Source organism: Balaenoptera ricei, chromosome 1 (assembly GCF_028023285.1).
Source record: "Balaenoptera ricei isolate mBalRic1 chromosome 1, mBalRic1.hap2, whole genome shotgun sequence".
Taxonomy (NCBI): Eukaryota; Metazoa; Chordata; class Mammalia; order Artiodactyla; family Balaenopteridae; genus Balaenoptera; species Balaenoptera ricei.
The window spans coordinates 82,095,650-82,121,486 of record NC_082639.1 but is presented as its reverse complement, the minus strand read 5'-3'; the positions used below and the strand labels follow the sequence as shown (position 1 = coordinate 82,121,486).

The 25,837-nt window shown below is 34.2% G+C and overlaps 1 protein-coding gene across 5 annotated transcripts in view; it reads right to left on the bottom strand.

The window, feature by feature from the left end:
- The window catches only part of CCDC18 (coiled-coil domain containing 18), a 133,084-nt gene that overhangs the window by 101,111 nt on the left and 6,136 nt on the right, over positions 1-25,837 (bottom strand). For all 5 annotated transcript variants that reach the window (XM_059926458.1, XM_059926451.1, XM_059926427.1 and 2 more), the window contains 8 exons: positions 25,646-25,807; positions 21,394-21,500; positions 20,056-20,184; positions 10,142-10,238; positions 8,609-8,730; positions 7,389-7,680; positions 4,604-4,728; positions 3,581-3,741 (listed from right to left, as the gene is read on the bottom strand). In XM_059926458.1, coding sequence (XP_059782441.1) covers positions 3,581-3,741; positions 4,604-4,728; positions 7,389-7,680; positions 8,609-8,730; positions 10,142-10,238; positions 20,056-20,184; positions 21,394-21,500; positions 25,646-25,807 — 1,195 coding nt within the window. The remainder of the gene's footprint in view (positions 1-3,580; positions 3,742-4,603; positions 4,729-7,388; positions 7,681-8,608; positions 8,731-10,141; positions 10,239-20,055; positions 20,185-21,393; positions 21,501-25,645; positions 25,808-25,837) is intronic.

Sequence of the window (25,837 nt, the reverse complement as noted above, 5' to 3'; positions counted from 1 at the left end):
TAGAAGAATTAACATTGTAAAACTGTCCATACTACCCAAAGTGACCTACTGATTCAATTCAACCCCTATCAAAATTCCAATGGCATTTTTCACAGAAATTAACAAACAATCCTAAATATTTATATGGAACCACAAAAGAAAAAGAAGAACAAAACTGGAGGCGTTACACTGCCTGGTTTCAAACTATATTACAAAGTTATAGTAATCAAAAAAAGTATGGTACTGGCATAAAAACAGACACATAGATCAATGGAACAAAATAGAAAGACCATAAATAAATATATGTATATATGGTCAATTAATTTACAACAAAGGAGTGAAGAATATTCCATGGGGAAACGATAGTCTCTTCAATAAATGATGTCAGGAAAACTGGACAGCAACATACAAAAAAATGAAACTGGACCATTACCTTACACCATACACAAAAATTAACTTAAAATGGATTAAAGACATGAACATAAGACCTAAAGCCATAAAACTCCTAGGGAAAAAAAAAAAAAAAAAACAGACTGTAGGTTATTAGACATCAGTCTTAGCAAAGATTTTTTTTTTTTGGATTTTACACCAAAAGCAAAAACAAATGTGTGGGACTATATCAAACTAAAAATCTCCTGTACAGCAAAAGAAACCATCAATAAAATGAAAAGTCAACCTATGGAATGGGAGAAAATATTTGTAAATCATGTATCTGATAAGAGGTTAATATTCAAAATATATTTAAAAATTCATATAACTCAACAGCAAAAAACAAAAGGGAAAAGGATCTGAATAGACATGTTTCCAGAGAAGACACCAATGGCCAACAAGGTACATGCAAAGGTGCTTAACAACACTAATCATCATGGAAATCTAATCAAAACCACAATGAGATATCACCTCACACCTGTCAGAAAGGCTATTATCAAAAAGACAAGAAATAACAAGGGTTGACAACAATGTGGAGAAAACGGAACCCTGGTGCCCTGCTAGCAGGAATGTAAACTGGTACAGCTACTATGGAAAACAGTATGGGGGTTTCTCAAAAATTAAAAACAGAACTACCATATGACCCAGCAATTCCACTTCTGGGTATTTTTCTGAAGAAAACAAAATACTAATTAGAAAAGATATCTGCACTCCCATGTTCATTGCAGCATTATTCACAATAGCCAAAATATGGTAGCAACCTAAGTGCCCATCAATTGATAAATGGATAAAGAAGATGTATATGTAAAATGTATTTATACAATAGAATATTAGTCAGCCATGAAACAGAATGAAATCCTGCCATTTGCAACAACACTGATTGATCTAGATGGTATTATGCTAAGTGAAATAAGCTAGACAAAGACAAATACTGTATGATTTCATTTATATATGGAATCTAAAAAAACAAAACAAATGAAGAAACATAACAAAACAGAAACAGACTCATAGATACAGAGAACAAACTGGTGGTTGCAGTTGGGGAAGGGGAAGGAGGAGATAAATAAAATAGGTGAGAGAGATTAAGAGGCACAAACTTTCAGTTACAAAATAAATGAGTCATGGGGATGAAAGGTACAGTATGGGGAATACAGTCAATAATATTGTAATAACATTGTATGGTGGCAGATGGTAACTAGACTTATTGTGGTGATTTTGTAATGTCGAATCTTTATGTTGTGTACCTGGAACTAACAGTGTTGTAGGTCAATTATACTTTAATGATAAAGAAAGAAAGAAAAAGAAAGGAAGAAAGAAAGGGCAATATTTAAATTTTTAAAAGCAACAAACAAACAAATAAACAAAACCTAAAGAGTCTTAAAAAGACTATCTAATAACCTAGATAATCATATATAAGGTATTCAAGTGATTTGCTATTATTACAAATACGGCAAGTTTTTTTCTACACGGTGGTTTCTTCATGTGAATTATTGGCTAATAACTAAGTATATTAAAAGTAAAAGTGGATCCATAATGTACAACATGATGATAATAAGTTACACTGTTGTATAGTATATTTGAAATTTAAGAGAGTAGATCTTAAAACTTTTTTCCTTTTTTTTTGGTATGTAAATGAGATGACGACGTTAACCAAATTTACTGTGGAAATCATAACATATGTAAGTCAACTCATTACACATTTCAGTTACCTGCTGTCAACTGAGGCTCGAAAATAATAAATGGAAAATTCCAGAAATAAACAATTCATAAGTTATATACTGTGTGCCATTCTCAGTAGTGTGATGAAGTCTCACACTGTCCCTTGCCGTCCAGCTCCGTCCTGCCTAGGATGTGAATAATAATCCCTTTGTCCATGTATCCAACCCGTTAGACACTTAGTGGCCAACTAGGTTATCAAATCAACTGTTGCAGTATCGCAGTGCATGTGTTCAAGTAATCCTTATTTTACTTAATAATGGTCCCAAAGTGCAAGAGTAGTGATGCTAGCAATTCAAATATAAAAGAAGCTGTAACATGCTCCCTTTAAGTGAAAAGGTGAAAGTACTAGACTTAATAAGAAAAAAAGTTGTATGCTGAGGATGCTAAGATCTACAGTAAGACTCTTCAATCCATGAAATTGTAAAGAAAAAAGAAATTTGTGCTAGTTTTGCTATCACACGTCAAACTGCAAGAGTTATAGCCACAATGTGTGAAGATGGAAAAGGTATTAAATTTGTACAATAAGATATTTTGAGGGAGAGAGAGGCCACATTCACATAACTTTTATTATAGTATACTGTTATAATTGTTCTATTTTATTATTGTTGTTGTTAATCTCTTATTGTGCCTAAGTTACAAATTAAACTTCATCACAGGCATGTACGTATAGGAAAAAACATAGTAGTACATAGGGTTTCATACTATCTGCAGCTTCAGGCATCCACCGGGGGTCTTGGAATGTATCCTGGGAGGATAGGCAGGGACCACTGTATGTCTTGATTGTGGTGATGGTAACAAGGGTATAACCATATGAAAAAACTAAACATCTGGACTTCCCTGGTGGTGCAGTGGTTAAGAATCCGCCTGTCAATGCAGGGGACATGGGTTCGAGCCCTGGTCCGGAAAGATCCCACATGCCGCGGAGCAACTAAGCCCATGCGCCACAACTACTGAGCCTGCACTCTAGAGCCCCTGAGCCACAACTACTGAGCCTGCATGCCACAACTACTGAAGCCCGTGAGCCTAGAGCCCATGCTCTGCAACAAGATAAGCCACCGCAATGAGAAGACCATGCACCACAACGAAGAGTAGTCCCCACTCACCGCAGCTAGAGAAAGCCCGTGCGCAGTAACGAAGACCCAAGGCAGACAAAAATAAATAAATAAAATAAATTTATTTTTAAAAGAAATCTGACAAAATGCATTGAATTTTTATTTTAAATGGATGCATCTTATTGTAAGTAAATTTTACTTCAAAAATATATTTTTAAAGAATGATGCAAAGTTCAAGAATTTTGAAATAATTTTTACCGTCTTATCAACACATAAGTAGTAATAACAGATTACCAAGTATGTTTGATAACAGTAACCAGTTGATAATCTGTTTCTTTAAAAAACTATCATAAAGAACTCTGATTACAATTTATAATAAGAACTGAATATAATATACTTACCTACTTGATTACCTCCTAGTTTTACAGGTTCTGTTTCTAAACTATTTAATTTGCCACTTTCTTGGTTGTCATTAGAAGCAATAAGATTGTGAGATAATTGATTAGCAGTCAGGTTTGCCTGAAGCTTTTGAATTTCTGCCTCTTTCATTGCAAGCTTAATCCTGGCACAAAAGAAAATAAACCAAAAATTATTAGAAAGATTCTATAAAAATATCACATACCATTTTCCCCTTTCAAATTAAAATAATTTTAATTAAAAAAAATTTTAAACTCTGATATTAGTCAACTATTGGCCAAGATACAGAAAGTCTTATATACAACTGATTACACTGTAAACTGGTTCAGCTACTTTAGAAACTTGATAGTATACACCCTATGACCCAGCAATTTTACTTTTAGAAATATCTGCTAGAGAAACTCTCGCATATTGTACAGGAAACATGTGTAAGTATGTACTTTGCAGCACTATTTGTAATAGACGAAAACTAGAAATAAGGCAACTATCGATAAAGGAACAGATAAATTGTGATGTAGTTGTAGGAGAGACTCTTACACAGCTATTAAAACTAAACTAACCACACTAATCCATCCATTGATCAACCATTCTACCTACCTACCTCGACATCGATGAATTTTAAAAATGATGCTGAGTGAAAAGGCAAAATTACAAACCATATAAAAACAGTATATTTATATGTGTGAATATAAGCAAACACAAATGAATTGAAGGACAGATACCCATCTCATGATGGTAGATAACTTAGGAGGAGAATGGGACTAGTGTTAAGGATCAAAGGGCATTATCTACCCTGTAATGTTTTATTTTTTATTTAAAGAAACAGATTTGAAAAAAATATCAAAAAATGTTAAGAAGAATCAGCTCTTAGTTGTGGAAATATGGATATTTGTTATAATACTCTCTAGACTTTTCTGTATATTTCTCAACTTCTCAACTAAAGATCTTAATTACCAATTTTTAAAACACATTGTATGTGCTAAAACTTCAGCATCTGAAAACCGTACCTCAATTCCGAAATCACCATTTTATTTGTCTCACAGCAGCCAATGTAACTGTCTTCCTTGTTTGACAAAATACTCATCTGGTGCTTAGACAGAGATGATTTAAAACCAAACATTTCTCTTTTTAACTGCAAGTTTAAAGACAAACATATATAAACTTACAATATCTATGATACAATTTATTTATTTATGGCTGCGTTGGGTCTTCATTGCTGCGCGTGGGCTTTCTCTAGTTGTATTGAGCAGGGGCTACTCTTTGTTGAGGTGAGTGGGCTTCTCATTGTGGTGGCTTCTCTTGTTGCGGAACACAGGCTCTAGGCACATGGGTTTCAGTAGTTGTGGTGTGTGGGCTCAGCAGTTGTGGCTCGCAGGCTCTAGAGCCCAGGCTCAGTAGTTGTGGCGCACAGGCTTAGTTGCTCCACGGCATGTGGGATCTTCCCGGGCCAGGGATCAAACCTGTGTCCCCTGCACTGGCAGGCAGATTCTTAACCACTGTGCCACCAGGGAAGTCCGATACAATTATTTTTCATGTAAGTTTGAAAAATTGTGTGAATTTAATAGAAACAATCTAACAGCCATCAACAGAATGCATAAATTCATTATGAAATATTAACATAATGGGAAAACTACAATAGTTAAAATAAATCTGCATTATATAAATCATTATGGAGACATCACATGACACTGAGGGAAAAACAACAGAGGCACATATCGTACTTTCAAAAATGCACTGAACTATATATTTTTTTTCCAGATACATCTGTATGTGGCAATATTTAAAATATGGGCAAGAAGGATACATATGAATTTCAAAATAGTGGCTACCTCTGAGGAGAGAGGGAGAGAATGGGGATCTAATGAAGTACATAATGAGGCTTTATTTCCCTATAAATTTTTATTCTAAAAATGTCTGAAGTAGATATCACGATATGTTTCCCAGATTTAGCAAATGTGCTATATTGGTCTCTGTATGCATTCTGTATGTTTTGAATAATAATTTTAAAAATTAGTTGTGAAAAGGGGCAAGGTAAGCACTTAATGACTACTACCTTCAAACTATAACAAAATCACACTTTTTAGAAATAGACAAATTCACATTTCCAAACCACGTTATATGGGATCAAGCATATATTATCACACCACTTTCAGAATCACATATCAAGTAATTCTTGATACTGAGTCAAAGGAAGTATCAATTTTAAGTGAATGCTACCTGCATTTGATTATTATCAAATTTCAAAAGCAAACAGTACATTAAAAATCTAAGCAAACAGGGACTTCCCTGGTGATCCAGTGGTTAAGACTCCACATTTCCACTGTAGGGGGCGCGGGTTTGATCCCTAGTCTGGGAACAAAGATCCCACATGCCACGTGGCCAAAAAAATTTTTTTAATTAAAAAAAAAATCTAAGCAAATAATCAGCATCCCAGGAAAGTAGATACTGCAGGGGGATGGGAACCAAGAATGGTATGTTCTGGTTTAAACTCTGCCACTAGCTAGCTGGACAAATTATTTACTTCCTTGGGTACACTTCTTCACCAATTCAATAAAATGATAATACTGAATTAGATGATTACTAAGGTCCCTTTCAGCTTCATAATTCCATGACAGTTTAAAATTGGTAAAAGTCTACCATCCATCCATATGTGAAACCAATCATGACACATTTATCTTATACCTTTCTCCTGACTTCACCTTTACTTTGCACCTATGAATAACAAATTTCTGACACAAGTATACTTACTTTCTTCCTAATCTCACTTATAAATATGGTCATATATATAACTCATAGAGAAAAGGTGGCCAGATGCTACCATAAAAACAATTTAATATTCTGTACCATTCTAATAGTATATGAAAAGTTGCTCAACATGGTCAACAGGGAACTGGAAATTAAAACCACAATGTGATACCAGTTAATACTCATTAAGATGGCTATAATCAAAAAGACAGACAATAACAATTGTTGGCTAAGATGTAGAGAAACAAATCCTCATATTTTGCTGGTGAGAATGTAAAATGGTACAGCCACTTTGCAAAAGTTTGCCATAAATTTTCCACATGACTCGGCAATTCTACTTCTAGGTATCTACTCAAGAGAAATGTGTGGACAGAGACTTGTAAACAAATGTTCATAACAGCATCATTCATAATAGTTCAAAAGTGGAAACAACCCAAATGTCCATCTATTGGTGAATGAATAAATAAAATGCGGCATATCCATACAAAGGAATAATATTAAACAATAGAAAGAAATGAAATACTGATATATATCACAATGAAAGAGCCTCAAAAACATTAAGAAAATGTAAGACCACATACTGTACAATTCATTTATATGAAATGTCCAGAAAAGACAAATCTCCATAGGCAGAAAGTAGATTAGTGATTCCCTAGGAGTGGGGATGGGTACAGGGACTAATTATAAATGGGCACAAGGGACCTTTGGGGGATAGAAGTGTTTGAAAACTGGATTGTGGTGATTGTTCCAGAACTTGTAAATTTACTAAAAATCATTGAACAGTACACTTAAAATGGGTGAACGCTGTGGTATATAAATGTTCCTTTAAAACTGTTGTTTTAAAAAATTCTGTGCCATTCTTATACATGCCATCTGAGAGATTGAGAAAGGATGGAAAGGTAAGTTCAGAAAAAAGGATTAGATAGAAAAGAACTGATGACTGAAAGCAGACATGTGAGGAAAAAAATAGAAGGTAATAAAGCAACAACAAAATTATGATCTCTTATAAAGCACTTGGGTAAAATTTTCCTTGTCACACATACTTACTGGCAACTGGGACATAATTTTTTCCAAACTTCTCAGTTCCACCCTTGAACTTTCTATTTCTTGCTGACACAAATCCAGTCTCTCATTCTGTGTTACAATACGAACTTTTAATTCTCGGTTTTCATTCATCAGAGAAAATTTTTCTCTAAGTATTTCGTCTTTATCCTCTAACTCACTCTCTAGCTTAAGAATACTTTGTCTAGATTCAGTTAGTTGCGCCATGACTTCTGAATTTTTCACTGCCATGATCCTTAATTTTTCTTTTCCATTATTATTTTCTTCTTGTAACTGCCTATGAAGAAAAAAGCATAAAAATGAAAATAAAACATACATTCACTTTCAATAATATTTAGTTAATCTCACTTTTTAAATATTTTAAAGTTTAATTCTGAAATAATACTCGCTCACATTTACTGAGTGCCTACCTTCTGCATGCTAGGCACTCACAACTTTATGTGGCTAGCACTATTGTTACTCCCTGCTTACGGATGGAGGAAAACAAGGCAAGGAAAGGTTATGAAACTTGCCCAGTGTCTCACAGTAAATAGTTGAGCAGAATAATCCCACTATCTTGGAGGTATTTCTGCTCCCTTTTAAAAAGTGTATGACAGGAGAGTTAGCTCCAAAATCCTGACACAATATTTTGCAGCATCAAGAAAGTTTTAGATAGTATAAGGAAAAAAATCACAAACTATTTATTAGCCACAACTCTAAAAGATAGTCTAATTAACCATTAACAGATTACTATGCAGCATTTTAAAATATATATGTATATACCTATAAAAACATGTCAAACATTAGAACAATCTACTGTTTAGAACTGTTATTGTATTTCATCAGTTCCCTTTTTCACATTTTTAACATCTCTGAAATGAGAAGGTTAGACTAGGTGATGCTTCATGATTTGAAGAATACATATTTTACTAGCTAATGTGGTCACACTACACGGACACTACATCTGTGTTAATACTTTCTAAATATATTCAAAGCAAATATGTTGATCATATTACTCTATATTTACAAGTATATTAACATCAACACATGTTTTATTCATTTAAAATCCTAAATTTACAAGTAGAAAACAATTTCAGTCATGGATGCCTATCTTTCTACATTATTTAAGGCCATAATTACAGAATTCAAAATATTCTATTTTTAAATGTTTCAGTTTTTTCTCTATTTCCACACAAAAATCCTTTTTTTACAATAGGATACTGTACCTTAATTTCTCTTTCAGAATTTCAAGTTCACTTTTATATAGACCACACTTTTCCTGTAGCCTTTTCTTTTCTTTTTCACAGTTAATTAGATTTTTCTCTAATATTGCTTCTTCAGCTTGAACCTAAAACAATAATTTGTTTTAAGTGGATGCACTAATGTGGTCATAAGTTTCAGGTATTTCAAGTTAAAATGTAGTGATTTTGGAAATAAGCAGGAGAGTGGAGTAAGTACTCCACAAGTTTAAGTCCCCAGCCTTGTAGTGAAAGGAGCAAAGTGAACTTTCAGCAACAAAGAACAGGGAGGGGGGAATGCTACCACCTGTCCAGAAATGGTTAAGAGCCTACAAGAAAGGAACAACAGCATGATTACCTGAAAGCAGAATTGTTCTGCTCTTATGTGGACAAGGCAAGCAACTCATGTAGAGATGCTCCATCAAGTTACTAAAGGCTAGCTTTAGTGCAAATGTTCCAGAGAAGTAATTTTTGAAATTTTAGCCACAGAGTACTCCCAAGGAAATCACAGCCCCAAATTTAAAACAGATAAAAGTCAAGCATCCAGGTTTGAGCAGTGGGAATGGAGGACTGGACAGATCTGCCCCACTTCCTTTGTTATATCTATCTAACTATAGGGCTCTGCTGAGCAGTTTGAAATTGGTAATCCTAAGAAGTATGAAAAAAATCATCTCTTACATTTTCCTCTCTTTCCTCTATAAAGTCCTCCCTCTCTAGGAGGATATTCCCCCTACTAAGTTTTCTACCTCCCACTCCAGATTACCTTATTAAAAATCCTTTCTACAATATTTCTTTCCCACAGGGACCTTTTCCAAGGCTTTCAAAACAGTGATCTTATTAATTCACACTTAAGACGTCAGTATCTAATGGGATCTTAAATTTTTCTTATTTTTAATATTTCTTCTATCCTACCTTTCTTCGAACAGAATTTGTAAATATTAATTAAGGATATAAAGAATTTATATTCATTAAGGATATAAAGAATTTATCTTAATGTCCAACATGTGGCCTCCCTCCAAACAGGTTTATTATCATGTGGTATTACTTGAAGATATTCAATGAATGTAATTAAGCCACTATATTACTATGTAGAACCTATTCAAGGAACCTTCCCTCTGAGAGGCAGAAGTGAGCCTCTCTCAGGGTGCTATGTCTAAGGAGACCAATTAAAGGCTACATAAACTACTCTGCCTTCATTTTCACTGAGGTGATAGGAACAAATTTCCTGCTTTTACTTCTATAGCTCCAAACTGCTCACTCACCCCATTTTTCTCTACATTTTGTTCCTTGTCTCCACTCTTTTCCTTCTTTGGATAAGAAAGTTTCTGCTCATTATAAGAAGATGGTAAATATTATACTTAACTAATAATTATAAATTCTTTATTTCAATGATTTTATTATGAATGAGATCATAAAAATTACTCCCCACTTTAACCATAAATAAAGATATTCTATTTATGTCTATATTTTCAGAATGTGGATGGTAATACAAAACACTGAATTTGCACAACTGCCTCTTACCTTTTCCAGTTTTTCAGCCACTTTTTCTTTATAATGTTGGAAAGCTTTACTTAGCTCTTCAGCATTATATAGTGCTTCATTCCTTTGTCGTTCAGCTCTAAAATTTAACAAGAGATAATTAATAAAAGTGAAGAATGCTCTGTACTTGTGTATTTAAGTTCCAAAATAACCTATATTCAATTATAAGGAATAACTAGAGAGAAGCAGATTTTTCCGTGTTAAAAAAGAGTTTAAGGCTTAAAATGGCAAAATGAAAATTGAAGACTAGACTACAATAATTTCCTCATTATGAAATCTATATGAAAAATAAAATAGAATATAAAATACTTATAAACTTTGAAACATACAGACATTCTTATGTGTTGGCAATTTTTTCTCTGTCTCGAAAAGACAGATTAGGGAAGTTGCCTGAGGCTATATGATAAATTTTCAAAGATCAGGTATTACAGAATCAATCCACTGTCTAGTATATTAAAAATACTCAGTAAATCCTGTGATCTTTGAAAAGGTCAAGTAAATTTTCAAAAAAGAGATAAAATCTGAACAACAAAATCCAACCACTACCAAGCACTGTCTTAAGCCCAACCATTCTGTCTCACCTCTTAGTTCATCCTGACCTTTCCTCATACCTCTCACACTGAATTGAGACTACTAGGCTGGAACTTGGTCAATTTCATACCCACATCTAAAAATTTTTCTATATTTAAACTTATTTTCATCACATTATTTTGAAGTTAGTGACTCTTCTCTTATCCAAGGTGAATTCCTTTATCTATACTCTGGATCTTAGCTCTTCCCTTTCAGGACTCTTCTGTATTTTAAGTCTCTTCTCTATTGGCTTACAAATTCAAGTGAAAGTATCTCTTACTTCCTGAATATATGGGGTTCTTAAATTTGGACAGCAACTGTGGATATCAGGGATGTCTGGTTCCAAGTTTCAAATAAAAAAGAGTTTAAACAATAAGGGATTTATTTGAAAATCTACGAGAATATATTCCATTCCTTAGTTGGCATAGCTAGAATTCAGAGAGCAAAGGATACCTGTATTTTTCACTTTTTAGTTTTTAAATGGTCCATACTTTTGACCAGATTTAATAGCTTTATTTATTTATTTATTTTTATTTTTTGGCTGCGTTGGGTCTTTGTTGCTGTGCTCAGGCTTTCTCTAGATGCTGCGAGCGGGGGCTACTCCTCGTTGCGGTGTGCGGGCTTCTCATTGCAGTGGCTTCTCTTGTTGCAGAGCACGGGCTCTAGGCGCACAGGCTTCAGTAGTTGTGGCACGTGGGCTCAGTAGTTGTGGCTTGCAGGCTCTAGAGTGCAGGCTCAGTAGTTGTGGCTCACAGGCTTAGTTGCTCCGCAGCATGTGGGATCTTCCCGGACCAGGGCTCAAACCCGTGTCCCCTGCATTGGCAGGCGGATTCTTAACCACTGCGCCACCAGGGAAGTCCCACCACCAATATTTATAAAAAGGTCATAATATTTTCAGCCTCACAGAAAAGAATGCATAAATATATACATGTACTCCCAACCCAACTTTTGTGAATCTTAACTCTTTGCTATTTTTGTTTCATGTAGCTTTTTCATTATAAGCAAAAAAACATTATAGACATTACGGAGTTGAGGTCCCTGTTCACCTCCAAATCCCATTCCCCTGACTTCTTCCACAGAGGTAACCCTAGTGTGACTTTGTTGTATTATCATCATACATTTTGTACATTCACATGTTAACCAAAAAATCCACAAACAATACATCATAGTTCATCTATTGTAAGAGGCACACTGTTTTCACATTTTTAACATCTCTAAAATTATTATGTATTTTACAATTGATGGTATACCATAGTTTCATGATATTTTTTCTTAGTGATTACTAAAATAACGGTACACCTTAAAATCTGTGGAATCTTACATTCAATGAAATATCGTAATCTTTTTCCATATACTTTATATGAATGGCACCACAATGTATATATCCTTCTACAGACTACTTTTGTTCATTATTATTCAAGACATATCTATGTTCATCCATGTGACTATAGTTCACTTTTAAAAATCTAATATATACTATTCTATTGTATAAAAATAGTATAATTTATTCATCCATTTTTTTAGTTGATAGACATTGAGGTTGCTTCCACCTAACACAATGTTGCAATGAACACCTTGGTGCATAGTTCCTTGGCAATATGTGCGAGAGTTTCTTTAAGATAAATAATTAGGAGCTGAATTGCTAGATATTTTCCAAAAGGTATTTCAAAGTTGAAGGTACTATGGTACACCTTCAATTTATTAAATCCTTTAAAAAAAAAGGTAGTACAGCAGCTGCACCAATTTACTCTCCCAACCAGAAATATGTATGAGTTTATTATACCACACCTTCACCCACACTTAGAGATGCAGTATAGAATAATAATAAAATAGTAACCTATCTAAGCCTCCCAGCGACCTATGATAAAGTAAGTGCCACAAACAAGGAACTGAGAGGTTAAGTAACTTGCCCAAGATCTCACGGGTTACTGTGAATGTAACCTGTTTGCATAATCCTTCTACCTAACCACTTTGCACTACTACTTCTGTCACGGTATTCAATTCATTGGGCCCTAGAGCCACAGTGTTTGGGTTCAAATTCTACCTCTACCACTTTCTACATGGGTGACGTTAACTTCTAATTCAGTTTCTTCATCTATAAAATGAGGATATTATCAAACTCTTATGATTGTGTGAGGAATAAATAAGTTATATACCTAAAGCACTTAGAAAAGTGTTTACACATAATAAATGCTCAGTGAGTTACTACAATATCATCAAATTAAAACTTTTGCCAATCTAATAGTGTGACATGTTTGTAGCTTTACAACCTCACTGTAGTTTTAATTTACATTTTTGATGACAGTGAGGTTAAGCAACTTTCATGTTTCATTGGACATCTGAGTTTCCTGTCCTTTACTTCTACAGATTCTTTGTCTTTTATTACTGGATATCGCCCCCCAACCCTGCCTTTTCTTATTGATTTGTGAGAGTTCTTTACAAATTCTGGATATTAATCTTTGTTATATTATTTGCAAATATTTCCCCAACCATTAGTCTTGTCTTTTTCACTTCTTTTTTTTTCCTTTTTTTTTTAATAATTTTATTTTTTTTTTAAGTTTTATTTATTTATTTATGGCTGTGTTGGGTCTTCATTTCTGTGCGAGGGCTTTCTCTAGTTGTGGCAAGCGGGGGCCACTGTTCATCACGGTGCGCAGGCCTCTCACTATCGCGGCCTCTCTTGCTGCGGAGCACAGGCTCCAGACGCGCAGGCTCAGTAATTGTGGCTCACGGGCCTAGTTGCTCCGCGGCATGTGGGATCTTCCCAGGCCAGGGCTCGAACCCGTGTCCCCTGCATTGGCAGGCAGATTCCCAACCACTTCACCACCAGGGAAGCCCTTTTTCACTTCGTAATTGATGAGTTTTATAAACACAAGGTTTTTATTTTACTGGACTTAAAATTTAGCAATCTTTTCCTGTAATATTCATGCTTTTTTGCTCTCATTTTAAAACATTCTTCCCTACCATGAGACAACACAGAAACTATTCTCATATATTTTCTCTAAAAGTTTTACTTTTCACAATTGGGCCTTTAATCCATCTGGAATTTTTTCTTTTTAATGCAGGTATAGTATGAGGCAGGAATCTAATTTAATTTTTTAATCAATAATCAATTCTCCATGAATCATTTTTTGAAGTTCGTTTTTTTTTTAATATATATTTATTTATTTAGGCTGCGCCGGGTCTTAGTTGCAGCATGTGGGATCTTCGTTGCGGCATGTGGGATCTTTTAGTTGCGGCATGCAGACTTCTTAGTTGCAGTATGCACTCTTAGTTGTGGCATGGAAACTCCTTAGTTGCAGCATGCATGCAGGATCTATTTCCCCGACCAGGGATCGAACCTGGGCCCCCTGCATTGGGAGAGCAGAGTCTTACCCACTGGACCCCCAGGGAAGTCCTCCTGAAGTATTTGTTTTTAAAATTAAATCAGTATACCCTTAATGTGGATTCACCATTTTTTGATATTTTGCCACCATTGCTTTATGTCTCTCACTTGAGAGATTTTTTTGCACTGAACTATATATCCTAGAGTAACTAGTAATATAACCACAAGTAACTATCAAATTTAAGAAATCTAAAATTGATACAATATTACTGTCTAATACACAATTCACATATAAATTTTATTAATTATTCCAATAATTTCTTTATGGAATTTTCCTTCTTCTGATCCAGGATCACTTACTGCTTTTAGTTATCATGTCTCTTTAGTCTCCTTAATCTGGAACATCTTCTCAGCTTCTCTCAGTCTTTCATGACAGTGACATTTTTGAAGAATAAACAGTTGTTTTACAGAAGACCAACCTGAGGTTGTCTGATGTTTCCTCGTGATTAGTTTCAGGCTATTCATTCTCAAGAGGCATACCACATAAACAGTGTTGTACCCTTCTCACTGTATTACATATGAAACACATGATGTCAGTTTGTCCAGCACCTTAATTATTGATTCTTCCATCCTTTGCCCTGATTTGTAATGCCACCTGTTACATTATGAAGATTCCATTGTATGCATGTTTGCTTAAGAGTCTCTGTTCTGTACCACTGATCTTTTTGTTTATTCCTATACCAATATCACATTGACTTAATTAGTATAACTTTAGAAGTCTTGTTATCTATAGACATGTTCTCTACCTTGGTCTACAGCTTCAAAAGTGCCTTGTTTGTTCTTGGACATTGGTTCTTCCACATGATTTTAGGGTCAGTTCATTAAGTTCTACCAAAAATTTTGTTGGGATATTGATTGGAATTGTACTGAATGTATACACTATTTCGGGGAAAACTGACACCTTTATGTTAGTTTCCTTTCCAGAAAAATGGTATACACCTCATTAATTAGATCTTCTCTTAAGGCTTTCAAAGAACCTTTATTATTTTCTCCATTGTATTAAGTATGTCTTTTTAGTCTGATATTTTGACATCTGGGGCATTACTGACCCTAGGAAGATTGGCCCTCCCAGGGCTAACCAATTCTCAGAGATTAATAAACTTTGCACATGGGAGTGCACCTTTCATACACAAACTAAGTAATCCAGAGCCCACTCCCCATTCCTCTATCTGGCTCTAACACACCGGGCTAATATTCTCCTGTCCTCATCACCTCAGGACCAGGTACTAGACCACTCTGGACAGTCTTACACTTCTGCCCACTGAGATTATTCATACTAGCCAATCCGAAGGCTGAATACCCTACCTCAACCGTTTATTCCCACAGAAGCCACAGTAAAACCTCTTGTTCATATTTTCTTCCCAACTCCCTCTGCCTTCTGAACAACTCTGATACTTCCCTGTGTGGTCCCTCTACATGACATGTCATGTCTCCTATTTCTAGTAATCTGTGAGTATAAAAACTTCTTCATTTATGACAGCCATTTCCATGTCTATCTTGCCATACCTGATTAAAACAAATCCTGAGTACATTTTTAAGCCTCCATTAAGATTGTACCTATCTTCTGTAGATTTTTTCAGATTTAACTTATAGTTATTTTAATTTTTTATTGAGTGAAGTGCTCACATCTTAAGTGAATGAATTTGTACATATGTGTGTACCCACATAACTACTATCCAGATCAAATATAGAACATTTCCAGCACCCAAAAGGCTCCCTTGTGCACCCTCTCAGTCAATACTCTTCACCTAAAAAGGTAAACACTATTTGGACTTTTAACACCATATATTAATTTTGCTTATTCTTGATTTCTTAAGGAAATACACAGTATTCTTTTGCATCTGGCTTCCTTTGTTTAACATCTGTAATATCTGTCCCTGTTGTTAAAGAACTATAGTTGCTCTTTTTCACTGATTCATATATTTCAGAATATGAATGAATATATTTATTAATCCTGTTGTTGATGAACACTTAGCAATTATTAATAAAGCTACTTTGAGCATCCTTGCACATGTCTTTTGATAGATACAGGTCTTCATTTCTGTTGGAGTGGATGCTGGATCATAGGGTGACTTACGTTTAGATTTAGTAGATACTGACAAATAGTTTTCCAAAGTGGTTCTACCAATTTATACTCCTACTATAAATATATTTGAATTCCAGTTGCTCTACAAATTCAAAACTTGATACTGTGAGTCTTTTTCATTTTAGCCACCATGTGCCATAATGGGACTGTTCCTTTCGTCATCATCGTTTTGATTATTTTATTTTTTTGTGGGGAAATTTCTATTGATTGATTGAATAGCTTTAATGGCTAAACAACTATTAAGGTTTTCAATTTATTTACTTAAAACATTCATTTATTTAATTATTTATTTGGCTGCACCGGGTCTTAGTTGTGGCACGCGGGATCTTTGTTGCCACATGTGGAATCTTTAGTTGCGGCATGCGGGGGTCTTTAGTTGTGGCATGTGGGATCTTTAGTTGGGGCATGCGAACTCTTAGTTGCAGCATGTGGTATCTAGTTCCCTGACCAGGGATCGAACCCGGGCCCCCTGCATTGGGAGCGCAGAGTCTTAGCCACTGGACTACCAGGGAGTGCAGAGTCTTAGCCACTGGACCACCAGGGAAATCCCCAAGGTTTTCAATTTATGCTGAAGTTAGTTTTGTTAAACTTAATTTTGTTGGGAAATCATTTATTTAGTCTAAGTTTTCAAATGTATTATCCTAAAATGGTTCATAGTACTTGGTCTTATTTCTTAAATCATAGCTAAATCTGTAACTTACGAGTTCCTTTTCAATTCCAATATTGGTTTTTATGCCTTTTCTCTTAGATTAATCTTGTCTGATGCCCATTCCCTTGGTCACTGTGAAAAGAACCAGATTTAGGTTTGGGGGATTCTCTATTGTTTCTTTGTTTTCTATTTCACCCTTATCTTTATTATTTAATTACTTCTATTTTTCTTTTGATCAAGCTTTCTTTTATGTCCTTTTCCTGACTACATAAATTGAATGTTTTAGCTCATTCACATACTAATTTTATTATTTTTTTAATAAATTTATTTATTTTTATTTATTTATCTTTGGCTGCGTTGGGTCTCTGTTGCTGTGCGCAGGTTTTCTCTAGTTGCGGCGAGCAGGCTTCTCATTGTGGTGGCTTCTCTTGCTGCAGAGCACAGGCTCTAGGTGTGCGGGCTTCAGTAGTTGTGGCACGTGGGCTCAGTAGTTGTGGCTTGCGGGCTCTAGAGTGCAGGCTCAGTAGTTGTGGCCCACGGGCCCAGCCGCTCCGCGGCATGTGGGATTCTCCCGGACCAGGGCTCGAACCCGGGTCCCCTGCATTGGCAGGTGGATTCTTAACCACTGTGTCACCAGGGAAGTCCCTCACATACTAATTTTAATACATGCAAAGGAGACTAAAAATTTTCTTCTGAGAATATCTTTGGCTGCAGCCCACAAACTGCAATATTTTTTATATCACTCAGTTCTAAGTCTTCTAATTTTCATAATTTCTTCAATGGTCCATGAGTAGCAAGAAGGATGATTTTAAATCTTCAAACATACATGATTTGGGGGTGGGGGTGCGGGGTTGTTATATATAACTTAATTATACTGTGGTCTGAGAAGGTGATATGTATGACACAAATATTTTTATCTTTGTCAAAATTCATGCTTTCTGGCAGAGTGAGGTAACAAATTATAAATGTTCTATGAGTGCCTGAAAGAATGTGAATTCTCAAATTGTTGGCTACAGGGTTCCATACATACATCCATTAGATCAAGATTATTAATCACTCAACTCTTCAGCTTCTTACTTTTTTGTTTCTTAATCTCACAATTCTAGTAAATGTGTAAAAGTGTTCCCTGTATGATTACAGATTTGTTCATTGAAATTTTGTTTTCTTTAAGTATTTTGGGACTAAATTATTAGATAAATAGAAGTTTAGAATCTTTATAGCTTCCTGCTTAAGTGCTACCTAAACATTATATATATGAGTTCTTTTTAACTCTAGTAATGCTTGTTGCACTTAGAACTATTCTGTGTGATATTAATATAGCTATTACTACTTTGTTTTGGTGACTATTTGCCTGAAACATTTCTTTTCATCCTTTTGAGTTCATCTTTTCTGTGTCCTTATGTGGTTTTCTTTTTCTTTTCTTTTTTACAACATTGTGTTTAATTTCTGCTGTACAGCAAAGTGACTCAGTTATACATATATATTTTTTTTTCATATTCTTTACCATTATGGTTTATTACAGAATATTGAATATAGTTCCCTGTCCTATCCTATACGGTAGGACTTTGTTGTTTATCCTGTGTCCTTATGTTTTAAGTATGTCTCTTATAAACAGCATAAAGCTTAACAACCTCCGCCTTTATACTGGCTTTTTAATCCATTATGATTAATCATCACCAAAAAAAAGTCTTTGCAAAGGTTTTGATCTTTCATTTTCAGAATGCCAATCTTCATTCTAGCTCTTCAAAAAGTTCCAAGCGTCTTCATGTCACATCTCTACCTAAAAATCTCAATTGCCTATTTATCCTCTCCAGGTTAAAACACAAATCTTTTGGCATAAAACACAAAGCTATTTACAGTCTGGACCAAGTCTGTCTTTTTCCTCAAATCCTACTACACCTGCCCATTTATAAGTACACAAAACTCCTAGTGTTCTTCAGAAATGATGTTCTTTTATACTTCTATGACTTTGCACATGCTGTCCAGAACGTGTCCATCCTTACTTATTCACCTTATGACAGCGTAGTCAATACCCTACCCTAAAAATCATCTCTTGTATAAGTTCTACAGAGAGAACTAGTCACTCTTTCTCTGTACTTTTTTTTAGCTACACTGTAAGGCTTGTCTTCATGTATTATTATCTTGTTATTTTAAATTATCATGTATAAAAAGCTCATCTGAGTAAGTAAAGTCTGAATTTCAGAATATTTAATCACACAGTTTACATTTGCAATAGCTACATTTGTTAGTGTTTATTATTTACAAAGCACCTTACATTTCTTTTTACATTTATTCCTCACATCAAGACAATATCATCTTGACTTAATAGATGAACAAACTGAGGTTCAAGAAGGTTAAATAGTTTCCCCAAGGTAACGAAGTCACTTAGAGGTAAAAGCTGGCTGTTTGACTCCAAAATCTAAACATTTCCACTAAGTAATATTGCCTACTAAATATATATTGTAACCTGAACTATACTAACCAAATACTGCTGAGAAAATGTTCTTCCAAACTCATTTTAATGAAAAAATGACATAGATGGGATTTGAGCAGTTTTTAGAAGTTTAAATACACACGCAAACAAATATTTATCTATGTATGACAACTTTTCAAAAAACACTTCCTTCATAACATTATTTATATCATAGTATAAATTTTTAAAACATATTTTTGTTGCCAGAGAAGATAAAAATGCAAATTATGATTTTACCCTGTGTAAAAGCTGCTATAATTACATTATTATATTGTAAAATCTCATTAAACCAAAAAATTTTTCATCTTTATTAGTTTAAAAGTTAACATTCAAAGTTAATGGTTATATGGTCAAAGCTAACTAGAAAACTTTATCTTAAGATATGATTTATACAAAATAGATATTTTTACATTACTTATGTATTCCTAAAGGGAGACCCAACCACACTTTCTCATGAATTTTATTTAATTTCAGAAATAAGTATCATTTCATTGATAATCATTATCAGGCTTTAAGGAATTAATCCCAATTCAAAATGCCAATACCATAAAGTCCACACGTGAAATTTTTAATCAAAAATTTAAAAAAATTAATGGACAGAAAAGAACATTAAATTTTCTACTGCCAAATTTCTGAAATTTTTTCACTTCAAAAACTAAGTAGAATTTTAAACAGATACTATATTCTTTGTTTCTCCCCTAAGAAAACAATTATTTGTTTTAAAAACACATACCTCTTTCCTTGTTTACTTTGTTCAAGTAAGTCTACCTTCAGCTTTATACATTCCTCTTGGGACTTCTGCAAACTCTGTTCCTTTTCAGTCACCATTTTCTGACTCTGCTCTAATTTATCTTCTGCCTCTCTATAAAACAAAGATACTTTTAAAGGCTGTTGAAGAGATTATTTCAGGTAGGCAATAACAGTTCAACATCAGGAATTCTATTAGTTTAAATCACTGAGTTAAGAGAAACATATATTTAACAAGAGAAAGAGAAAAGGCATATTCATCACTTGTGAACTATTAGTTTTCATAAGGAATAAAAGGATACTTCTATCAGATGATAAATATATCTGAAATAAAAGATTATATCCTATTTAATGATCAGATACATTTCAGAAGCTAGATAAGTATGACTGTTATCACCACTATATCCACTGATTTTTCTGACAGTTGCAAAAAGCTAAAATGAAAAAGTAGTAAGTATAAATTTTGGAAAGGAAAAACGAAATTCTTTTTTTTGCTGATAATATCATTAGCTACCTGGAAAATCCCAGGAGAATCAAAATAAAAATTAGAATTAATTAAAGGTATGACAAATAGTCCAATTACAAAATAATTATAGTATTATACAAAAAGCAGTAGCCTTCCTATATACTATCAATGAACAGAACAAGAACAAATTCACAACAACCAAAAATATAAAATACCTAGGAATAAACTTAACATATATATTACAAAGAAAATTATGAAATTCTGATGGTCATGAGAGATGACTTTAGTGTGCATCAGAATCATCTGCAGGACTTGTTAAAACACAGATTGCTGGGTCCCACCTCCCAGAGTTTGTGACTCCGTAAGTCTGAGACAGGAACTGAGATCTGCATTTCTTACAAGTTCCCAGATGATGCTCTTACTGCTGGTGCCAGAACTACTCTTTTGAGAATCACTAAAATGGAGCAATATGCTATTTAGTATGCATATATTTCTCATTTTATTCATAGCAGAAGAGTAAGATAAATTATAAAGTGCCTGATTCCTTGTATTTTATTTCTTGAACTCCCATTGAAGTACTGAGTACATATTACTATGTAGGGCAACAAACGAACTAGTTCATATTAATGAAAACACATAAATAAGCATCTCAGCTTAGATTTAGTCTTTTTTAGCCCCTATATACTGCAGGTATCCTGCAGCCAAGAGGAGTTATGATGGACTGAAAACAGAATCAACAAGTTCTAACTAAGACAGTCTATACACCAATATGGATTTATTGGGGTGGGGGACAAATTTTAACAAGATACGTCAAAAAGTAAAGGTAGAAAATAAATATTTTAAAGCTGTAAGTTTTACCTCAAAACTTTATCTTGGGCTGAAACTTCTGCTTCCAAATTTATAATCTGTTCTTCTAAGATTGGTACATTGGCTGCCTGTTGTTGAGCAGATTCAAGCACAGAAACCTAAAACAAAAAACTTTTAGAGCACTTTCTTCACAAAATAAATTAATCGACTTTGTCCTTAGTTTCTTTTACCATCTGACAGGGGTTCAGTAGAACTCCCCAGTCATTGTTCAATTGTGAAGCTCATCTTATCTATCAATTTATGTGGGCATGTCATCATCACAAGCCAGTCTCAGCATGTAAGTTCCTGCCGTTACCCTCAACTTAACATCCCAAGATAACTGGTTAGTTATTTGGGGAAAAAAAGAGAACCTCTACAGACTAATTTAAAGATAAATTTATCTAAAAAAATAAATTTCACATACATTAGAAAATTAAATTTCAAAGACCAAATCATTTAAAATCACATAAAAATACTTACTGAACCTTGTTATTATTTAAAACCTAATTTTAGAATACATGCTTACTACAGAAAACCTAGAAAATACAGAAAAGCATAGTAATCCTACAACTTGGAATATGAAGAGTGTAGGATGGTAGAAATCCACAACCTAAATGGTGTCTGGAAAAGAATACCAGTAAGAGAACTAATTATCCCCCAAAAAAGGAAGCATGAGATAATAGTACAGGGCATGGATGAGGTCCAGGATAGAAAACTTGGGATATAGTTCTAACTCTGTTGATAAGTCCCTCCTTTTCCTATTCTCAGAACACCAAGAGTCACACGATGGCCTACCAAGAAGAGATAGAAAGTTATTATTATTATCTGGAGAATTGAACAGGAAAGGTTTGAGACTCTTGAGACATTACATGGAATGGTGAGCAGGGATGAGGAAGAGGTAAAAACAAAGAGATTAATAAGGAACAGTCAGCTTCTAGCTTCCTACCCCACCTCATTTGGGGCTACCCCATAGGTAAGAAATCAAAGGATTCTTTGCTGGAGAAACTCAAGAGCTACAAAGAAAAAGACCTCACATATGGATGTTGGATGGGGGAAGGGAGATGTCTCCCTACAAAAGAGCCATCTTCTCAACCATCACCAACAAATGAAGCCCAATGGACAACAAACTTCAACTTTACACAGAGAGCTTCCAAAGAGCATTTAAGTGCCTTCCCTTAAATACAAATAGCCAAAACACCAATATCTGAAAGCTTCTATCACAAAAGTCAGAGGTCAAAACAAAAGAAAAAAGCAACTGGCAGCAGCCAGGCAAACATATACACACACACAAACACACAGAATCATTAAATCTTCAGAGAGCTATGAGAAGATACTGCATCAGGATGTTATTAAATATAAAACAATCAGAGAACATGAAAAAGCTCCGGAAAATGAAAAATTATGAAAGCCAAAAATAAAAGATTCAATAGGATGACAATGTTGAGGAAATCACAGAAAAAGTATCACGGGAAGACAGAGATGGAAAATACCAGGAAAAAACTTGAAAGATTTAGAGTACCAATCCAGGTTAGGAAAGATAGAAGAAAGAAAACAGAGTGAAGAGAATTATCAAAGATTACATAAGAAAAATTTCAGGGACCAAAGGACATAAGATTTCAGCCTAAAAGGGTCTTCATGTACCCAGCACAATAAATAGCAGAGGTCTATTCCTAAAAACATAAATGGAAAAACAAATGAAAAAATATATTACACACTAGGACAAGTAATTCACAATGGCATCAGACGCTTCAGAAACAAACTGGAGGATAGAAGACAAGAAAGCAATGTCCTAAACATTCTGAGGTAAAATAATTTTCAACCCAGAATTCAATCAAGTGTGGGGGAGAACTTAAGACATTTCAGACAGACAAGGAAGCTACTAGAAAACATGCTCCAACTAAAGAAAGAGTAAACCAAGAAAAATGACATGGGATCAAGGAAACAATAGACCCAACCTAGAAGAACATCAAAGAGAAGTCCCAGGAGAGCAGCTGGGCAGCAGGTCTGAAGGGCAATAAGCTCAGAGAGAACAAGATGCCAGTCTCCAGAAGTGTAACTACTGTACAGACACTGCTAAAAGGTAAATTATGAATATGTTGATCGGTACAATGGGGAATTTCAGCAAAAGTTTTCCAATAGTGGCACATATGCAACAACAAAGCTGAGACCTGCCCTGGAAAAGGCAGCCTCCCTAAAAAATATTTTATTAGGCAATTTAGAAAATGCTGAGATGGGAAGTAAAACACAAATATCTGTCTTACTGCCTAGAATAAACACTGGTGTATTTACATGCTCAAAGAAAGGAACAAAATGCTAATAGTTCAGTAATTATTAGTAAAACTCTTTTAACATCTCTTAGACTTTAAATAATTAAGCTTCTATGACTTTAAAAAGAATCTATAGTTGATTAAAAAATTAAAATACAATTAATAAACAGAAAAGGTAAACAGACACATCAAAAGAAATCTAAATGACAAACACACTGAAAAGGTAAACTTCATAAGAAATCAAGAAAAACAAAATATTTTTCCCTCAAAGATATTTAAAAATATAGATATGTTTAAAAAAGAAAAAAGAATACTGAATGTAGACAGAGTGCAATAAATGCCTGCAAAAATTATTTCCCTGTGATTTGACCACTCTGGAAATCTATCCTAGAAATAATCCCAAACACCAAAAAAGTTTTATGTTCACTGCAGCAGTTTTTCTCCTTAGGCTCAATAGTACTTTGTTTTGTTTGAAAAGTATGAAAGAAAAATAAAGACCTCCCATAACTCTACTACTTAAAACAATACATCTGAAAAGTAAATAGTGAAAGTTTCACTATGACCCTCCAATCGTTTCCAAAGTTATCAACAATATTGTGGAGCAGTCCTTCTGTCCTTATATTGATATATGTCATATGTATATCTATATAGATACACACACAGACACGTGCTCATTTTATAAAAAACAAAACAGATTATTGTGTGTGTGCATGTATGTGTATGTGTTTTGCTCTGTAATGTTTTTCTACCACTAAATATTTTAGGTAAGTTTTTGAGTGTTGACTGTGCAGATACTATTCTAAGTGCCTCTACATATATCATTTAAACCTTACAAAGTTCTATAAAAGTCAAACAACTTTGCATTTACCTTAAAAAAAAAAGCTTAGTAGCAATCCATTATATGGATATATCATAATTTACTTTACCATGTCTCTGTTATTGGACATTTTGGTTTCTTCTAATTTTTTGTATACCAATCATATAGAAAAATATAGGAAACCACTTAAACAGGGAAGTTATTAATTAGATTATGGTATACTCACATAAGGAAACATAATGCTACCATAAAAAATGATTGTTGGGGACTTCCCTGGTGGTACAGTGGTAAAGAATTTGCCTTCCAACGCAGGGGACACGGGTTCGATCCCTGGCTGGGGAACTAAGATCCCACATGCCGCAGGGCAACTAAGCCCATGCGCCACAACTACTGAGCTCGTGCGCCTCAACGAGAGAGCCCGTGTGCCACAAACTACAGAGCCCATGCACCCTGGAGCCCCGCGTGCCATAACTAGAGAGAAGCCCAAGCGCCACAACTAGACAGAAACCCGAGCAGACTGTGTACCATAATGAAAAGATACCACATGCCTCAACAAAGATCCCGTGTGCCACAACTAAGACCTGATGCAGCCAAAAAAAAAATAAGGAAAATAAATAAATAAAATAAATAAATATTTTAAAAAAGAAGTCACATTAAAAAAAAATTATTGGAAAAGCTACATAAATGCATCCAAAACTGCTTAGACTATGTAAGAAGTATAAAACAATTCCAAGAAAAAAAAACTATTCAAACATGTAATATTTAACTACATAATAAACCAATAAAAGCAGTTTCTAGATGGTGGAAACTGGGTTATCTTTCTCCCTTTTCTTTTTTCTATTTTTGAAGTTTTTAGCAATGAGAATGTATTATTTCAAAAAGGAAGATAAGTAAGCTATATATTTCCTTTGTACACGAAGTAAAACCACACAAATTGATAATCTTAAGATTTTAAGAAGTTCTGACTTATCTAAATGCATAGGCTATACAAGTTCCCCTAAATAATTTTCAGATATTAAATTCACATAAAACTGATTCTATAACATGTTGATACTATATCATAATAAAAATTATTATACATAACACATTAAGGCAATACAAGGAATATTTTTCCAATTATAAATCTTAAGATGATTACAATTATTTTCTGTTGGCATAGTCACCACTTCAAGAAACATACTTTTGCTCTTGACTGTGTCAATTGAAAGTGGACAGATTCTATTTTAGTCATTAAAGAATGATTCTGTGAGACCAAACAAGCATTCTGTTGCCTAAGTTTATTAAGTTTCTCTCGAAGACTTTTGATTTCCTGATCCACAGGGGTAGAAGATGAAAAAGACATCTGAAAAATGAAAAAGAACAATTTATTTTG